The following is a 20,211-nucleotide window of genomic DNA, read 5'->3' as shown; positions in this document are numbered from 1 at the left end:
CTCAAGGTCATTTGGACGTGTATAAGAGGGGTTCGTGCTCATATTTTGACACTTACTTCGACTTATTTTGTACACTTGTGTGGTATACTTGATACGGTAAATTGAAGCAGTCTTCACCATGTTTCCAAGATCCATTTGAATGCTCAAGCAGTACCAGGGGCCCAAGAGCAATACACATTTGGAACGTTTTATCAGGTAAACAAACCCTTTTCTGTGGTACCGCTTCCTGCACAAAGTAGACTACGTTTCAGTTGAATAATCCAATGCTTTTGGTTTTATGTTTAATTTTCTGGATATGTACAATTGAAAACTGAACTTTCAGCTGCCACTGCAACCTCGATCACAGTGATGACACTGACAATTACATGTTGATCATTTGTCCTTCTGTTCCCAAGTACAGGTCCTAGCTATAGGTACAAGAGAATAACTATTGCATCATGCACCCTTTATAGACAGGGATTGGTGATGGTTAAACCCCCTATGTGTGAAACATAATCATTTGTTGTACTTGCCAGGAGAAGGGAGGTCACCAAGCTATTGCTAAACTTTGATTTCCATCAATGAAATGGATTTAATTTTTTTAGAGAAAAAGGGAATGAATAATGTCTATTATATCTCTCCATCATCCCTGAACTTCTTTCTTTCCACCTCATTGATCACGTTTGCTGCATGTGCCATGCACTTAGTCTCCCACACCATTCTTTCATGTTGTTCATTATGTGCATGCCTGATTTGATAATATCATAGACACATATGCTTTTATTCATTGCCTTGTCTGTACTAAACCAGCCATTGTCATGCACCCAATGACTTTATTGCATTAATGATGTGCAACATGATATGCAACTTAGGCATTTATTTTTATAGTTTTATACAGCTGTAGAAGTATATATACCACTCCAGTACCATCCCACTCTTATAATGTCAACAGAGACGAACAATATGGTGAATGGACATTCATCAATGAATGGAGACATTTCATCTGATGATGACCCCATGCCAAATGGTCAATTTGATGAGGGGAAGAATATGGAAGAAGAGGAGGAGGATACTGAAGTTTTGAAAGATCCTTTTTGTGACCCCGAGCATCCAAGACAGATTCAGTTTCAGGACATTAGTGCTGCTGCCTACAAGATCAAAAATGGAGTCCAGAAGACGCCATGTACAGTAAGGAAATTTTTTTTTTGTCCAAAACCAATGTGATCGGCAAGAGTTTGATCAAATAAATGGCATATAGGTTTTGATAATTTTGGCATCTAACAAAATTTTATTTTAAAATATTTCAGTGAAAAAATTGATGGTGATATTGTTTCTATATAATGAAGTGTCTGACTGCAAGTATTCTGTTAGATTGTTTATTCTTGTTGCTGTTGCATTTTTCTTTCTAGTGGTCCACTATGTCACATCACTTCAAAACAGATATTTATTTCAAGAAAGATTTTCTACAAGTAACAGGAAGGTAGGCTTTTTTTTTGGGTATGATGTAATCCAGTACTGTTGTGCATCTAAGTTTTTCTAATCAGTTTATCTTAACATACAAAGATGTTGTTTCTGAATTAATTGAGATGAAGTAGAATGTTTTTGCTGCTTTATGCATACACTAGAAAAAAAATTGTATTTTTAGCTTCAAAGAAAGAGGAGCAAGATACACCCTCCAGATGTTATCCAAGGTAACTACATATGTGAAAAATACATGTATATTGTGAACAGATGTTGTGGGGTGTTATGATATGACTGCTTAATGTGAAAATATGTGTAGTTCACTCGGATAAAGAATATTTACGAGATAAAAAAAAAAGATGGAAAACATTAAGAAAAATGCAACAAAGTTATATAAAAAAAAAATGCTGTGATATTATTACATTGACATATTCAGCTATCACACCAGTGCAGTATATACATGTATTAAGCATGTTTAATATGTACCTGTTTTTTTGTTTTTTTTTTTTTTTTAAATTTCAGGAGCAGAAAGCTCGTGGTGTGATAGCAGCCAGTGCTGGGAACCATGCCCTAGCCCTGGCATATCACGGACAGGAGCTGAAGATCCCAGTCACTGTGGTGATGCCAGTGGTGGCTCCACTCATGAAGATCAACCTGTGTCAACAGTATGGGGCACGTGTTATTGTAAAGGGAGTGGATATTGGAGAGGTGAGTTCAAGATAAAATCACTGGTTGTGTACGGTATCAGCATGTTGATTATTTGCCCAGAGGAACTGAAATCATAGTAAGCCATAAGTGTTTATTTGTACCTTTTAAATTGGTGATAGATGACAAGAGCAAATATTTGGGTCCACTTGATACTTTGGCATTTTGATGGTATTTTTTTATGTACCAAAATAGCAAGACGCTGAATATAAATATGAAAAATCCAAATATTTTTATTAGGAGCCCATATGTACTTTTGATTTATAGGATTTATGTACTTGTGATTTATGCGATTAACATCTTAATTGCTTTTTCTAGATTGTTATCAAAATGTCATGCACTCATTGTTGACATTTTTGTGTGATATGTAACAATGGCCATGTTTTGTTAATATTTTAGTCTAGAGAACATGCTATGAGACTTGGGAAGAAACAACAGTTACAGTATATCAATGGGTGAGTAATGCATACAGAGTAGCTTTATTTCTTATGGAGCACTAACGATTCCCATATTTGTCCAGATCTTATTTTTCTAAACTGTTGCATTCTTTTCAGTGAAGCAAGTCTGACTTAATTGTTTTCTGAGTGTGCTACAAAGTATTTGTTATGTGCCTTTATGTGTTTTCAATATTTTTATAATGTTTGGCTCAATCAGATCTATGTTTATATATTTACTTGTGTGCTTATTCCGAAGATCCCAACATACATGTAGCTCATAGTACATGTACAGGTATGAGAAAGAAAAAATGAAGGAGTGACTGAAATTGAAAGAATTGTCCATATGTTCCAGGTATGACCACCCTCACATCCTGGCAGGCCAGGGCACCATGGGTCTGGAAATCATGGACCAGGTGTCTGATGTGGATGCTGTGATAGTACCAGTAGGTGGTGGTGGCCTGATAGCTGGGCTGGCTCTGGCAGTCAAGAGTCTTAGTCCTGAAACACTGGTCATTGTAAGTACATGCATCAGAGATGAGTACAACTCTAGGATAGACAGTTATTCAGGAGGGCAATAAGTGAATATGATTTTGACTGAATTCACTCTGATAGTGTTTTAAATTGTTTTTTTTTTTCTTGATACAACTGAAATTCATTCTTTTTTTAAAAAAGTTTAAAATTCCTAAGTATAGCATATTCACTAGTATGTCATATAATGGTAAGTGTCAAAACTCACTTTATTTTGATAGAAAAAAATGTGTATACCTGAAACATTTGTTTTCTAAGCAAGTTTCTTCAATGTAGGGTGTGGAGTCTGAAAGATGTTGCAGCTTCTCCAATGCTCTAAAGGCAGGCAAGCCTATCTATACTAAGGCCTCCTCTACTCTGGCAGATGGTTAGTACATAGTGTAGGGGATATACTAAGTACAAAAAATTGAAAACAAGAACAGTTGATGTGAATTGTAATATCCAGCATTCTTGATAATGCATTATAGTTATTTTTATTACACTACCTTTACCCAAATCTCTCCAAAGAAGGCCTTTACGATTGGAGTTGTTTTTATTGCCCAAGACTGTAGGGTTTAATTTTTTTCCTTTTCAAGGTCTGGCTGTCCCCACAGTTGGTGTAAATGCCTTGGCGACTGCTGCCCCATTGGTTGACAAAATGGTGGTTGTAAGGTAGGTAATATAAGGCATATTTTGTGCATTTTGCTATATTTTTTGGTTCTTATTGATATCTATACCTTAGTCATGTATACAATACTTAAAGTATGACGCTAGCATATGATTAAAGCTGTGAGCAGTTGACTTGGCATTAAGATTGCACCTGGTTTATGATTATGAAATATTGGATATGCACCTGTAGTAATGATGCATAATGATAAATGTTATTTTGGTGCTATATATGTATCTGTGTAAAAGTTCCTTTTTTGTATTATTATTATCATTATTTATCTCTGTACATTTTCATCAGCTCTGTCTGGTGTAAAAAGTATAAATAAAGCAATAGAAAGTTATATCAATAGAAAGTTTATAAAGTGTTTAATCAACAATGATCTGCACAAGTTAATATATATAAAGTATACTGTAATGAAGGTACCTGAGCAATTAGGCAGCATAGAAAAATAAAAATTCAATCTTTTTAACTGAAACTTATCAGGCAGTTATCTAGAATATGTTGGAATGGTGAATTTTCTGTTACAGTAGTGATTTTTTCATGCCTCGTTTTGTTAGTTTCAATAGATAGTATTGCAATCTTAGTTCCTAGAAGCACAAAAAATTCCGAACTTCTTGAATATGCAATGAATAATGTAATAAAAATTTACCCAACACTCAACTATCTAACCTAACACTCACAAAAACCTTTTCTTGCATTTTCCCAATTTTGTAATTATTATTTTTATTATATCTTTGTATTATTCCAGTGAAGAAGCCATTGCTCTGTCCATCCTGAGACTGATAGAAATAGAGAAGGCAGTAGTTGAGGGAGCAGGTGCCACAGGTCTGGCTGCCCTCATACAGGGGAAACTACCCGAATTGGAAAACAAACGGTGAGTGACATTGATGGCACTTTCAGAATTGCATTGATGCATACCACTATAAAATTATAAATTATTTTTATTATTTAAATATTTATCAAGTAAAACATTACATTCTGCATAATTTCAATCTATTCACTAAAAAGTGCATCATGTTTTGTCTCAAGGTTTGTAATGGTATGCATGTCAAAGTATCCATGTAGGCAGTTACAGTTGCCCTATCTTGTTATAATTGAGAGACACTTTCAAAAACTAGGAATTGGAAATATACCCTCTACTTGCAATTGGTAGTACCAGAATATGAGACTTTAAGATTGAAAACACAATTGTCTCAGAGCTGTATTTTGATTTGTTTTCAGGGTTGTCATTGCTCTGTGTGGTGGTAATATTGACACAACAATCCTTGGGCGTTGCATGGAGAGAGGGCTGGCGGCAGATGGACGCCTGTGTACATTTACAGCTACGGTCACTGACAGACCAGGGGGGATTGCTGAGCTGGCTAAGTTGCTGGCACAGATGGGAGCCAGGTATGCGTGATCTTTTACCCTGCATATTTATACTGGGATATGGGTGCATGTGCCTATATATATGTTATCAAATATTTGGTGGCAACTGCAAATGAATGTGTTCATTGAATATTGCCATAAAAGTTATTGTAATACATATTTTCCTTTTTGTCTTCAGTATCAAGGACATATACCATGAAAGGGCATGGCTAAAAGCTGACATATTCTCAGTTCAGGTAATACATTTGTGCTATTACGAAGTGGCAAGGACTAATAAGGGCCATAAATATAGTCAGTAGCTACCTGAAAGTGTGTTCACTTAAAATTTTAATTTTTTTTTTCATGAAAAAATATTCTACTTGAGGTATGATGACATTAATACAATATGTGGCTTGTTTCACAATTTGAGAAACAATTGAGATATTTTGTAGGGAGTTATGTTTATTACAAATTGTACTTCAGGTAAAGGTAACCGTGGAGACACGAGATAAAGAGCATGCACGTGAACTGGAGCAAGCGCTGCGAGCAAAATATGCACATGTATACTGGGGCCCACAGAAGGATTGCAACAAGCAGGAATGCATGTGAAAGATTGCTACACAATTTAACACACTAATTTTATAGGGAATGGTTAAATTCTTTGAAGTGTTAAAATTGGTTTTTATTTTAAAGTTGTCATTATAGATATTTCTTTCATTTAATGAAAGTGCCCTTACCTTCTCCTGTAAAGGAGGTCATGTATACAGCGGTGTTGGTTTTTATGTTTTTTTAGTGGATCACAAAGAGTTCTGCACAAATTTTGATGAAATTTTCATGTAAGTCAGTTATTTAGAAGGGAAAAAAGTGATGACAATGCCAACCGAATCCAGGTTTCCTAATAATTTTTTGAAGCGTTTTTGTTTCTGTAATCACTTTCAGTAACTGCCTTTTCCTGGGCATAGGTTTGTGCTCTTGAAGTCCTCTCCTGTTATGAATGCTTTTGAGTGTTTTTTATGTCAGGGCTAGACAGTTATGTTTGATTCTTCATGGTATTGAAGTCTGTTTTCCCCTTTTTCCCCTATTATTAATATATTTAGATAATCACAATTGATATTTGTGCTGTAAATTTGTGTATATAAGTGAGAGGCTGAAAGTTTGTGATAAGCCACCGGTGAAAACGTTTTTTTTTTTTTTTTTTTTTCACTAATTTCTTTTGACACTATTTAAAGCCGCCAAACTTACATTGTAACTGTGTATTTATATCTTGTACTGGTAATGTTGGGAGAAATGCTGCTTCATGCTTAACTAAAAAAAGTCACATTAGTGAAAGGTTAAAAAAATATATCAGTTTTGCATAATATTTTATGAAAACTCTGTACATACAAGTTATGTGGGTGGTTGTGGCAGTTATAGTTCTTTTGTTAGACCAGTTTGTTTAGTGTTCTCATATTTAATAAACTACACTTTAGCAGGAGTTTTAAATACGACAACACTGCATAATCTGGCCAGTGTGTTGATCTCTGTTCATTCCATGATACTTCATCTATGAAAAGTAAAAATAAAGAAAGAAAATAATTAATAGATAATATGTGTAGCTAATGATAGCTATCTTAATTAGTGGAACTTAAAAAGAGATCAGAGTGTTCTCAAGTAAATCACTTATTCAAGTTAAAAGCAATATTTAAAAAATATAAGTTCCCATTTAAAAGGCATGATTGTTATGAGAAAACTCACCAAGTCACATGTTCTTTTTAAATATTGTTGGCACAAATTTCAGTCTAACTTACGACAGTGTCTTATATCTTGTTTGTCTTGTGTAGTTTTAGAGATACCTTTTGCCCTTGATGGCAGCTAATCTGTACATAGAGGCATTTTTTAGTAATAGGTTAAGGTTCCACAAAGGATGGCAGCAAACCTTTCTAAGTATTTAATATGTTTAACATTGTTCTCATAAACTTCATCAATAGTATAATTATTATTGTTTGAGTAGCCAGAGACCTCTTTTATTTCAGTTTGGCACTGCTTTGTGTGCTTAGGTATTTGTTATTTTTTGTTATCGCTTTATAAATTTTTTTTTCAGTTCTGTTTATTTGCAAACAAACGTTAACTATTTTTTGATAGGTATTTTTTGTTAACCCCTTAATTATGGTACTCTAGTTAAACTTGTGGGACTTGTGTATATTTATTTACAAAGTTGATGTGGTTACACTAGCAGATCCAGGCGCAATACTTACCCTGCTGTGAAGTAAAAAAAATATGCATTTGATATTACAGTGCGTTGTGTTTTTCCTTAATAATTACAGTAGTGTAGGTGTTTAAGCCAGTTTCCAATACTTTGCAATCAGTTTAGTCTATACAGTATATATGACCACCACCGCTCTGAAACTTCGTTCAACCATTTATCGTTCCGAGGGTAGGTCTACGTTATATTTACACAAAATGATACGTAGCGTGAAGTATTTGAAACTATTTTGTCCAATTCATTAGGAAGGAGATAGCATGATTTTAATCTAATTATTTTTATTTAAATTTTAATCTAGATTTTAATTAAAAAATATTCTGATTATTTCCCGTCCTATGTTTTTAAAATGCCGCGCAATTTCATCTTGTTCTGAAAGTATTGATAAACAATTGCAAATTACTCAAATCTACGATAGAAGATATTTTGGGTCCTAGAGTGCATAAAACACTGCATTAATCTGTGAAGAAAACGAATAGACTATGTCTGTCCATGGCATTTGGGCATATGGCATGCAATTAAAAAGTGCAAAAACCCTTTTATATTATCATTTATTGCAGCCAATTATTATTTACAATCTGAAAAAGTGTCATCAATGCGGTTTTGAACAACAAATATAGGCAAGGTCGCGTCAATTGAATATAAAATTTTAAAGGCGTAGGATTTGCAATAAAATAGTTTGCGAGCTGAATTGCGGAATATAATAGCAAAACGAGGATACTGGTAAATTTAAATATCTTTCAGCTTTTTATTCTGAAAATGTCTTTAATTTTATAATGTGGATACAAACTATGCTCTCAGTTTGAATTTTGGATATTGTTATCATGCAAATGTACATAATACTTCATCTTATACATTCTCGGCTGCACTCTTTTTTCGTACCCTTGCTCTGTAAATAGCAAACCAAACCTGTGTAGTGCCGCGTTTTTCCGATATAGCTAGGCCTTGAATAGGTGAATAGTTTTACCGATATAAACAGGTAAATAATACCTATACAGAAACTTTTGAATCGTCTGCTTATGTCTCAGATACAAAAAAAATACGTTTGTTATTTGTCTTTAAAGCCATGAACAAAAACCAGAAAGAGAGCATGACCTCCTTCCTTCATTAGCAATATTCATAAATGCAAAATGTCGGATTCAAGACTTTACTGTGGGCAAATGGTAAAGATCAAATATAGCCGAAGGGACTGGACTCATTGGCAAGCTTAATCAGGCGACTTGTTCACGACTTTACTTCCTAAAACCCACTTGGCGAGCAGAGTCCGTTGTTAAACTGCATTGTCATAGCAGTTCTCGTGATCTTGTGTGCTTGCAGACGGTTGATCACTACTTGTTTCAAGTTGCTTTCTACAGACCCTTTCGACAACGGCGCAGGCAAACCCGTGGCTCAAAATATTACTGGCCGACCGCACTCGATCCCTGGAAAAAGAGGATTAAAATCTGCTGGATGTTTTTAAGTAATGCCTTTTGGTATCGAAGCACATTCAATGACAATGCAAAATGTGATTATGAATTAATTATACAATATTAGAGCAAATATGAAAGGATGTTCAATAACTCGCTTTTTTACGGGACAGTAGACGAAAATTTTCCCTATTACGTGTAACAACGTTTCAGTTATTCCAAATTTCAGGTAATTTTCAATCAAAAAACAAAATTTGTTGCATTCCACGACGTGTCAGTGGGTAATCAGAAATTCTACATCACATCGTGTATATATCTAACTTTCAACCGCAAAGGGTCGTTAAATGTAGGTTTGACTATTTATTGTATTATTATTTTATATATTACTATTTATTAAAATTATTTTCAACGTACTAGGAATGAACACCTAATTTGATAGAAAACAATGGCTATGACAAGTGACCTACACTTGAATTACCACAATCATTACGTTTATCAACTTGCGACCTTCGACAGGTTAACTAAAAGAAATAGGCCACCAGCACAAATAATTTTTTAATTAACACAGAAAAAATACTTACAGAAGCCAGTCTACGGTGAACAACAGGCCGATGGTTTCGTTTGAGATAGGAATCCCCATTGCACTGCAGACGATAACTAATAAAACCAAACTGCCACTGGGAATGGCAGCCAAAGACAGGGACAGCAATATAATGAGAAGGCTGAAAATGAGTTGGTTTCTTAGGATTATTTGGTAATTTTCATTTCTTTTATTTATTTATTTTTTTTTTATTTATTATTTTTTTTTTTTTGGGGGGGGGGTCAACACTTTTGTCTTTGGCAATTGACTTTTATCTGTAATTGAACCATGTCCTCTCAAATATTCACCCTTACAATCGTCTTAACCAAGTAGTCTAAAAAAGCTAGATGTGCACGCACTACAAAGATCCTATCTCACCCGGCTATGGCCACCTCTCCAGCCCCAATGGTCATACCATAGGTTTGCGCTATGAACATGGCGGCAATTATTATGAACATAACGGATCCATCGCGGTTAATGGTCACAGCAATCGGAAGGACGAACTTAGTGACTCTGTTGTCAATCTTGCACTCCTCTTCACAGCATTTGAACAAGAAGGGCATGGCGGCAGCGCTTGGAGTAATGAAAAAAACGATCATGTAATGAATTTTGAAGAAACATCAGTATGTGAACGTACGTATACCACATCGGTCTACTTGATTATCACATTTAATCTTATTTATCACAAAGGCAAGCAATTTTCGCCATGTTAGGCTCGAAAAACAAACATGAGAATAAGTGTGTTAATTTAAAAAAATATAGAGAGAGAAATTCTACCTGCTCGGTGGAGCTATTCCAACCAGCAGTGCCTCCAGGAGGTTATACAGGTACTTGTAGGGGTTCTTGCGCACAAAGGCGAAATAAATTAATGGTAAAACTACCAATATATAAAAGATGTTCCCCACAACGATGCTCAGAGCAAACAGACCAAGGGACTGGAAAGCCGTTGAGATGTCTTCAACACGAAGAATGGATGCCGCTATCAAACTGGCGATTCCTAGAGGAGCATACCTGCCAATAACAACAATAACACATTCTTGCAACATTATGTCCATTGCCAAAATAGAAACGTCTCTGATCTAAGCGGATAAGGCAATAGATCCTAACGCATCGAGCCCCCCTTTATGTTTATTGTACACAAAACCTCGTCAAAATAAATTGCGACCATGAATGCCTTATGAAAACAGCGATGATGTCCTAAAAGGGCAGGGCGTGCTTCGTACGTTGTTTAAGACAGATGAAGGGGTATCCATCCCATCTTTCCAAAATAAAATGCGGGAATCAGGCTTGTCTCTCAACAAAATGGAAGGAAACTTACCCTGAATCAAAATGCCAATTTTATGGATTTAAAAAGGGGGGGGGGGGGGTAGAAAAGTCTTGATATCTCAGATATGTAAATACATGTATATACTTAACATGTGGCATACATGCAGTGATTGCATTCCAAAGTCAACCGTGTAATGTTTTTTACCTCCAGTAAAAAATGAAATCTGTCCATGTACATTATAAAACGCAGGATTGACAGAATTTGACATTGAAACACAACTCGTAAATATGCATTATTGTGTTTAAAATAAATCATACCAAAAGATTAGAGTCAGCATCTTGAATATGACACCAGACACTCCAACAAAGAAATTGTAAACAGGCTTTCCGACCTCACCGGCAGCGTGAACTCCCCAACCAAACACCAAGCTGAATACTATGATCCCTTGAAGTAAAAAAATAAATGTATATGTTTTGATACTAGACAGTCATACGTAAAGCCTCGGTCACAACCGGACGTATTAAGGGTCTCACGTCCGTCGCGAATTTTGGGTACAGTGAAGGCCATGGAGTTCGTAGAGGTAAATGAAGGTTGCAGTGACAATGGGCAAGTCTGCCTTGCGAGTCGCAGTGGCCACGTCGTGTATTAACGAAGATACTTGCAGGGTGCGATTGCCGTGAAAATTGTACTCATTTCTTGAGTCTGTCTTGCAGTCTGCGTACGTGGCACACACCACTTATGAAGAGAATGCATTGCACGGCGAAAGTAGTTCACACTTCTTCTTTTCTCTCTAAGCTTCTTTTCCTTGTCTTTTTGAGGCCTATTGGAAAGCGAATTGAGCAAAATTCAAAAATTTTGAAAAATCTTGTACACGTTGCACAATCGACGTTCATCGGCGAAACACGAGCGTGCGCCTTTTACACTCCTGGCGTGGGGTGACGCGATCCCGCCGTGCGTTCGATTTTGTTCGTAATTTGTGAGGGCGTGCGAACATCCTCAACAGGCAAGGGGCACTTACTCCTTCGTTGCTTGCGATGTGCGTCCTGGACCATGTACGTCTCACTTGCGAACTCCTTGCAAATTCCGTGGGGGACCAAGTTACACTTGCGGCCTCGCTGTTCGCATTATTTGTAGTTTTTGGACAATATCCAATATCTAATATCCTCAGTACGTACTTACGGGCTGTCTGCGTACTCGAAATTTCGCAAGATTTTCCCTTAAGTTTGGACGCAAACAGGCCGTAAGAGCCCGTGCGGCCGGTTGTGACCGAGGGTTAAGATGGGCTCTGTTCAGCCATGTTCACCTTAATACAACGTATTAACTTTATCAAAACATAATATTCGTAAACTCTAAAACTGCAGAATTCATTTATAAAAACAGAAACAGAAACAAAAGTAAATCTGAGCCTACGGATAATGTAGCTCATTAGTATTTTTACTCATTGAACTTGAACAAAATGATTTTGCAAATTTTTTAAGGACTGACCTAATAAATTCGTCCCTTCCTTGTAAACCACCGATTTTGTTGGTACAGTCAAATTCTTGGTAGAACCGGTATTTTCCTTGCTTTTATTTGAAGAAACCTCTGTCTCCACATGTTGCAAGCATGCCTGAACCACGTTTTCTGGGACGAGGTTTCTATTGAAAAAGTTCGGTATGTATGTATTTCATTGAAAAAGGTTACAAAGCAGGTATTTTTTAAAATATTTTTCCTTAAATTTTTCTCAGCGCACAGATAACGATAAAGGAGTCGTATACTTAACACACACACACACACACACACACACACACACACACACACCTTAACATATCTGCAAATGTATCCCCATATTCTGTGCTACTGGCAGTTCCAAATTGTGGTTCATCGCCCAAATCAGTTCCTGGTCTGATAGAGACTGCCAGTATAATACCAATCATGACCCCAATAACCTGGGTAACGATTATGTACACCAGAGTTGCAATTCCGATACTACCACTGGTCTTAACTTCTAAAGCACCGACACCTGAAGTTATACTTAACAACGTAAAGTATATGCATAAAAATATATAATTTTTTGGAACGTCACATAGGTGTATATCTTGAAAACGCCTGAAGTAATTTAAGTTGCAGTGGGAGGTTTTAAGCTCGTTGATTTATTTAACACAATGTGTGATGTGTGGAGATGATGCTATCCACTGATGTTGTCTTTAGAGCTTTCATCGCTATATAGTAAGCACTGGCCCAAATGGAAACAAGCAGCAATTAACTTGTTACATACCAGTGTTTGTTAAACATTCTACTTTACAATTCATAAGTACTAGATAAAGTAGAGCCATGCGTTGGGGATTTCATTCAAGAATAAGTGAAATAGTTACCAGATGATGAACTTTTTTTAGCATAAGATAATCAGGAAAAAACTCGGTTACCTGTAACTAGACAAGCTATTACCAGCGGAATGATGATCATTTTGAGCATGCGCAGAAATAACTCTCCCCAAATACCTATCCACATTATGGTGGATTCCGAGAGGGAAGCTGGTCGAAGCCCGAAGCCAAGGATGATACCTAGGCATATCCCAATCATCGAAATGATCAGTAATCTGTTCTTGATGAGCCATCCCCTGATCGATTTTTGGCCGCACTTATTGCAGGATAAAGTCGGCATTTTGCTAGTGCACCAGATCACTTGTATTCGCTTGGTGGTATCTTGAAGGAATGAACAAGATTTATTTTGATAACCTTACAAAAACAATGCCTTGACACGATCGGAGTTACACAATGCATCACTAACTTCATGGTTTTAATTTGTTCATTTACACAATAGCAATTCGGGACATAACAAATCTAAGATCTAAGGGTATTTTAATTTGTTTGGAAAATAGAATAGTAAAAGCATGGTCAATAAAAGATTTTTTTTAAGTTTCATATTCATTTAAAAAAAACAATTACTTATTTACGCGTCACAACATTTTAAAAACATGGTTTGCATATGACACATTTAACAACATTTGATTAATAGGACAGGTTAAACTGATCTACTTTTATAAAATACATGTTCCTAGGTTTCTGCGATCACAATAATCATTGACAACCAGTAAGGTTACAACAACCGAGTTTTTAGTTAATTCTAATGCTCTAGACCGTTTAAGATTTTAGTTTGCTGCATCACGACCTCTTTACAAAAACAGTTTCATTGACATCCCTTTTGTGTGTGTGTGTGTATGTGTGTGTGTGTGTGTGTGTGTAGGACAACAAAATTTCGTTTTTCGCCCGTAGACAATGCGTAGACTTTATAAATGCATACTAAAATGAAATTAACGCCCTCTGTACGTGTGTTGAGTAACAGCTTTTCATATTCCTTTTTAAAAGAAAAAAAGCAAAAAAGAATAAATGACTTATGTGTCCAGATTCACATATGTCCCAGTAAAAGAATGATAAAAAGGTTAAGATCACGTCAACTTTTAGGAAAATACATACGAAATTCTAACTTGACCACTTTATCATACCCTAATAAATGAAAAACCAAAACAATGCTTACCTTGGTCGAATCTGACCTCACAGCTACTCTCAACCCCACAGCTTTTCTGCTACCGGAGGAACAAAATTGGTTAATACCGAGTTATTTTTGTATTTTCAGGTGGTAGCCTAAACCCGAATTTTCTTATTAAACTTGACAAGAAGTGTATAAGAAGGGGGAAAGGTTATATAGAAATAAAGGTCCACTGCCTCCTTAATCTTTAAAATTGACCTACTATGTTGAAGTGCACTTAGACTAAGGCAGTATTTACTCCTATCTCATCGTTATTTACAGGAGACTGACAACAGTGTGTGAAGCCACGTTTAGGCGGTAAGGGCGATGCTCTGTGCTCCGTGACTGTCGTCTTACAGTGCGATACAATAGCAACAAGCAATACAGATAATCCATAGATCTACTCTAGTAAACAGATTTTATTTACTTTTATTCAAATAAATTGCAATTCGAGAGAACTTGTCATCTTGTTGTTGCCAGTTGTGCCTACAGTATCATGCTCTATACCAGCTACTCTGAAATCTATGTTCTATGGTTAAATTTGAAGATTGTGAAAAGCACATAGATCAGTGTCTGCAATGTGTTGGTTATTTTAAAATCATTTTGTGCTTAGCGTTGCCAATATTCAGTCTGCATTCACTTCGTATCCAATTATTTCTCATATGTATTAATAATAGATCACCTCCAATGTGTCAAAAACCTGTAGACCCACATGAAGTAAAAAAAATTGTGATTGATGACAAGTGATATGGCCAAACATATCAACCAAACATGCAAAGCATTCTTTTCTGGTCTTCGGAGTATCCAGAAATCTGTCAGTTTATAAATGAGAAAAGGCTAAGAGATTCACGCAATGGTGGCATGTCTTGATTATTGTAACTGTCTATTGTTTGGCATTTGGAGCAAGGGCCATCAACTACATACTTCTTACTGTCCCTATCTGACCTTTCCCCTCTAGTTGGTTCTAAGGGCAAAGAGGTCTTAGATACCACATCACCGAAGAAGTTACTTTTACAGGTAAACATCATCAAATGGACCATTCTGAATGAAAGATTCAAGTATCAACTGGTCCAAGGCTCAAATATGGCGGACTCTACATGAAAGGAAGATCGCTTAATCCTGTAATCGTCTGTTCGCCTCTCACACGCCTCCCCATGCGTCATCCCTGCAGAAGCACAGTAATTAATATCTCGGCTCCATTCGACCAGACGCTTGGGGAGGCGTGTGAGAGGCGGAGAGACCAATACAGGATTAAGCGGTCTTCCTTTCATGTAGGGCCCGCCATATTTGAGCCTTGGACCAGTTTATACTCGGATCTTCTATTCTGAATGGTCCCAAATAGGGCACTTGTTCATGTCCCACGTCCTGAAATCGACTTTGCCAGCAGAATCTCTTGTGAAACTGTGGCTGCATCATTGTCATAGCAGTTCTCAAGATCTTGCCTGTTTGCAGTTGGTTGATCACAGCTTGTATCAAGTTGCTTTCTGCAGACTTTTTCGACGACGGCGGAGGCGAGCCCAGAGCTCAAACTATTACAAGCCACTTGTACTCGATCCCTGGGAAAATTTTGATGTTATACTGACAAAGGACAATTCATGCCAATAGACAAAATTAAAGCACTATCAATGTTAAGCTGTTATCGCTTTTTGTATAATATAGGAGCACATGCTGTAATGTAAAGTATAAACATACAGTGTGCTCAATCACGCGCTCTTAGAGAGTAAGAGGTAAAAATAAATGACTTCTTTACACGGCCTTTGACAAAAACTAAATGGCACGAAGTTTGCAAAGCAAAAAAAAAAAAAACTTACAGCAGCCAGTCTACGGTGAAAAACAGGCTGATGGTTTCGTCTGAGATAGGACTCCCCATTGCACTGCAGATGATGACTTATAAAACCAGACTGCCGCTGGGGACGATGAAGACGTTCTTGATTATTGCAGCACCTATTCTCTGGAATGGACTGTAACTGCAAACGTGTGCAACCTTTTTAAACAATATCGTGATTGATTTTAAGATATTAAAATTGACTCTTAGTACATTGAGCATCTACAGACATTTGATTTTTGGAGAAATGTGTTTAAGCCAAAAACCGTCGGTTAATTCGTCAACCTTTCTACAGCAAATTACTTAAATGCTGCTATACTGTCACACCTATCACATCCACTTATGTTATAAATAAATGGATTTGAAGTATGGGATAGGTTTGTCCACGACATTCAGGTATGATGGAAATCATGGAATATGCTCCGATTCTATCATAGCGCAACATAACATAACATAACATAACATCACATCCTACCACAAAGATTTGGTGCTTCTTTGAAAAGAAAAACATAAATTTAGGGTGACACTTGACAAATACTTAAGCCAAGTACACGGTAGAATGAACTGTTTGTTCCTAAAACGATCGAAAATGTATATACTTTAGTTAACACAAAACTGGATAGCTCTACCCGCTTGGTGGCACTATTCCGACCAGCAATGCTTCCAGGAAGTTAAACATGTACTTGTAGGGGTTCTTGCGCACAAAGGCGAAGTAAATAAACGGCAAAACTACCAACATATGAAACAGGTTACCAACAACGACGCTAAGAACGAGTAGACCAAGTGACTGGAAGGCCGTTGAGATGTCTTCAACACGAAGAATGGAGGCCGCTATCAAACTGGCAATTCCCAGTGGAGCATACCTGCCAGTGACAACATGCAAGTAAATAAGTTATTTGAAGCTATCTAAAAAAAGGATCACAAAAATGGCGATGAGAAAAGTTTAAATAATCTGAATCCACCAGTGAATAGTAAATATTTGGCTTAGAGGTTCAGCGACTTTGTTCTAAAGGCGCTTTCCCCAACCTTTTAAAGTCGAGAAACTAAATTACAAAAAAAAAAATAATAAAATAAAATAAAATGAATAGACAGAATTTGATGACAATGAGATACAATGGTCACTTGATTTTGTATGATCAATAGCGTTCTTCTTAAAATATTTACCAAAAGATTAGAGTCAACATATTGAATATGACCACTGAGACCCCGACAAAGAAGTTGTAAACAGGCTTTCCAACTTCATCGGCAGCGTGAACTCTCCAACCAAACACAAAACTGAATACTACCATCCCTTGAAAAAGAAAAGTAAATGCTTAGATACTAGATGTTAAAGCTCCGCTATGTTAATCAATTTTTTAATAGTAAGCGTAAAATTTTTAATTTTGTGGCCCAAAGTTTTGATATTCATTGACAGATCTATAGAAATAAGCAAACGAAAAAAAGTATTCTTATTCTATCTGTTTAGAAATATCTTTTATATTGAAGTGCAAGATGGTTTGAGTATTTTTCTTTGTGTGTGTGTGTGTATGTGTGTGTGTGTGTGTGTGTGTGTTGAAAATGGACAGACCTAATAAGTTTGTTCCATCTTTATAAATCACCAATTTTGATGGCATGGTCAAATTCGTGGTCAAACCGGCATTTTTCTTGCTTGTGTTTGAGGAAACCTCGGTCCCCACATGTTGCAAGCATGCCTGAACCACGTTTTCTGGGAAGAGGTTTCTATCAAAAAGAAACACGAAATTATTATCTGATCTCAGCACACATTTAATTGAAGAAGCCTAAAACACAAGTTACATTTTCTCTGGTGTCAGGCCAGTAGGTACCTGGGGATACTATTAGAGGTGTTTGAAAAATTAAAATGTTTGGGGGATCCTTCGCCTTATTTCTTTTCTCACAGTCGATCACACTTACTTTTCCTTAAGTCAGCATCTAGATAAGTACCACGGACGGTATTGACAGACCTAATAAGTTTGTTCCACACACAAGTATTTCAGTCTTTCAACCCCCTTCCTCCCCCCCCCCTCAAAAAAAAAAAAAAGGAATTTTTCGAAACCTACGGACCTGAATGCTTTATTTTTTCGATGCATTTAGCATACAGTCAACGGCAAATGAGTCGTATATTTTTTCCACACACAGACACACACACACCTTAACATATCTGCAAATGTATCCCCATATTCTGTGCTACTGGCAGTTCCAAATTGAGGTTCATCGCCCAAATTAGTTCCTGGTCTGATAGAAACTGCCAGTATAATACCAATCATGACCCCAATAATCTGGGTAACAATTATGTACACCAGAGTTGCAATTCCAAGACGACCACTGGCCTTGTCTTCTAAAGCTCCGACACCTGAAGTATAACATAATACTGTACTGTATCTGTGTGTGTGTGTGGGGGGGGGGGGGGGGGGGTCCTTTTCATGGTTTCTTTTGCCTGCCTCTGCCTCACACTCTTAATCGTGCCTTTAGGCATTATTTTTGGTACTGTATATATGAAACTGATTCCCCCATCACTTACTTAGAATACATGTTACCAATTAAAGACAATGTATTACCTTATAGATATACGTTGTATATAATTACCATAATTTATATAAATGAGAAAAATGGGGCCTACATTTTCAACCTTGTTTCAAAGTGCAAATTTGCATTCTACTATGCAAGTGATAAAAACGCATAAAACGTGCTAGCGTAGAGCTTCTGAATCCGTCTGACAATGTACCTTTTTTTCACTGTACAAAAATCAGGAAAAAAACTCGGTTACCTGTAACCAGACAAGCTATTACCAGCGGAATGATGATCATTCGGAGCATGCGCAGAAATAACTCTCCCCAAATACCTATCCACATTATGGTGGATTCCGAGAGGGAAGCTGGTCGAAGCCTTAAGCCAAGGGTGATACCTAAACATATCCCAATCATCGAAACGATCAGTAATCTGTTCTTTATAAGGCATCCTTTGGTCGATTTTGGGTCACACTTTTTGCAGGATGAAGTGGGCATTTTGCTGTTGTTTCTCCTCACCTACTACAGTGTATACAAGAATATTCGCTTGGCGGTACGAATATATGTGCATGTAGGCCCTATCCTTAAGTGATAAACAAGATTTATTTTGTCAGACTCACGAAAATAATGTCCTTACACCATAATATGTCATCACTTATAATGCATCACTAACCCTTTTAATACATTTAATACTTTCTTGCTCAGTGTGGAGACCAACAGAGTGAAACTAGAGCCAGGCTGGCGGGTTATAATACGTGTTATGAAAAGCTGAATAAGATGTTGGAAGATATTATAACACGAATTAGACCTATAAGGAGCTAGATAAAGTAAAATTATAAAACGATTGGAAATTTGTAGAAATATGAATAAGTATAATAATTATAAGAAACAAAATGCCGCGACATAAATATTCTGTGAGCTGACGGAATTTCTGTCCATAAATAAATTGAAACTTCACTTTTGTACAGATACTACAGAGGATTTTTTGAAGATTTGGCCATCTTGTGGGTTTATATTCTAATAAAAATGAAAGCAGACATATGTGGGTGTCATGTGTTTGAAAATCTTTGTTTACCCTGTCAAAATAACAGGTCCGGTCTCTTAAATTACATACTGTATACATTTTGTAGCGCAATGTATTGTTTATTCCTTTGAATGTGGTTTGTATTGCTTTCATTGTTGCTTTCGTGTACTCTGTGAAATTTGATCTTTTATCTTATTCATTTATTGTGTTTTGTGTGATGTTAATAATAAAAAACTGGAATATGTGGGAAACAAATTTAAAGCAATTTCTTCACTTCGAAGTGATCGTTTTAGTCTGTTCCGCCCTATCAGAGAAAATTTTCATCCTACTTGATTTAAGCTTTTGTTTTTCATTCCACGCCATGCAAAGTGAACTAATCAAAATATCTTATGTAATGTACTGATCCTCTGCACGAGCCGCCTCAGACAGTGAGAGGTTAGCTGTGAGTTTCTGCTTCAAAATTTCAGGGGCGCGTTACCGGTGGATCAACGAATGGCCTCCAATGGCGGGACAACTGCGTGTTCCTGTCTAGAATGTCAAGTGTTGTTGGTAGTGCCGGGCTGTTCTCCCCTTCCTTTGACAGCCGCGTGCTACATCTTATCCCGGATACCAGGCGTTGAATCCGCAGGGCGGATTTAATTGTCGTTTGCGATTTTCTTTTAATCTCTTTTCACTGAAAGTTAGAATAAAGAAGCAAATTAAAGGTGCACTCCTTGGGTTTGAAAATCTCCAAAATGCTTATCTATATCACAC

The 20,211-nt window shown here is 36.7% G+C and overlaps 2 protein-coding genes across 3 annotated transcripts; one reads left to right on the top strand and one right to left on the bottom strand.

Moving 5' to 3' along the window:
- The first annotated feature begins 7 nt into the window (after positions 1 to 7).
- On the top strand, positions 8 to 7,374 carry LOC106175947 (uncharacterized). Of its 2 annotated transcripts, none has more exons than XM_087002976.1 (13): positions 8 to 195; positions 878 to 1,167; positions 1,389 to 1,459; positions 1,625 to 1,670; positions 1,963 to 2,148; positions 2,545 to 2,600; positions 2,935 to 3,097; positions 3,387 to 3,477; positions 3,686 to 3,761; positions 4,508 to 4,633; positions 4,981 to 5,148; positions 5,306 to 5,363; positions 5,590 to 7,374. In XM_087002976.1, the coding sequence occupies exons 2-13, from the start codon at positions 922 to 924 to the stop codon at positions 5,713 to 5,715; spliced, it is 1,413 nt and encodes a 470-aa protein (XP_086859102.1). In that variant the 5' UTR covers positions 8 to 195; positions 878 to 921; the 3' UTR covers positions 5,716 to 7,374. The 2 variants fall into 2 exon arrangements, with proteins under 2 accessions (XP_086859102.1, XP_013413601.1); XM_013558147.3 differs by having other exon boundaries at positions 9 to 195; positions 868 to 1,167.
- Positions 7,375 to 7,763: 389 nt separating this feature from the next.
- LOC106158103 (excitatory amino acid transporter 3) lies at positions 7,764 to 13,457 on the bottom strand. The gene is made up of 8 exons (XM_087002975.1): positions 13,004 to 13,457; positions 12,399 to 12,600; positions 12,084 to 12,235; positions 10,916 to 11,042; positions 10,109 to 10,342; positions 9,710 to 9,904; positions 9,333 to 9,473; positions 7,764 to 8,766 (listed from the first exon to the last, which is right to left on the bottom strand). The coding sequence occupies exons 1-8, from the start codon at positions 13,239 to 13,241 to the stop codon at positions 8,616 to 8,618; spliced, it is 1,440 nt and encodes a 479-aa protein (XP_086859101.1). The 5' UTR covers positions 13,242 to 13,457; the 3' UTR covers positions 7,764 to 8,615.
- Positions 13,458 to 20,211: the final 6,754 nt, after the last annotated feature.

This window comes from Lingula anatina, chromosome 1, assembly GCF_051362555.1.
Source record: "Lingula anatina isolate TDL-2025a chromosome 1, LinAna3.0, whole genome shotgun sequence".
Classification (NCBI taxonomy): Eukaryota; Metazoa; Brachiopoda; class Lingulata; order Lingulida; family Lingulidae; genus Lingula; species Lingula anatina.
Note: the sequence above shows the minus strand (reverse complement) of the source record. Positions and strands in the feature narration are given on the sequence as shown.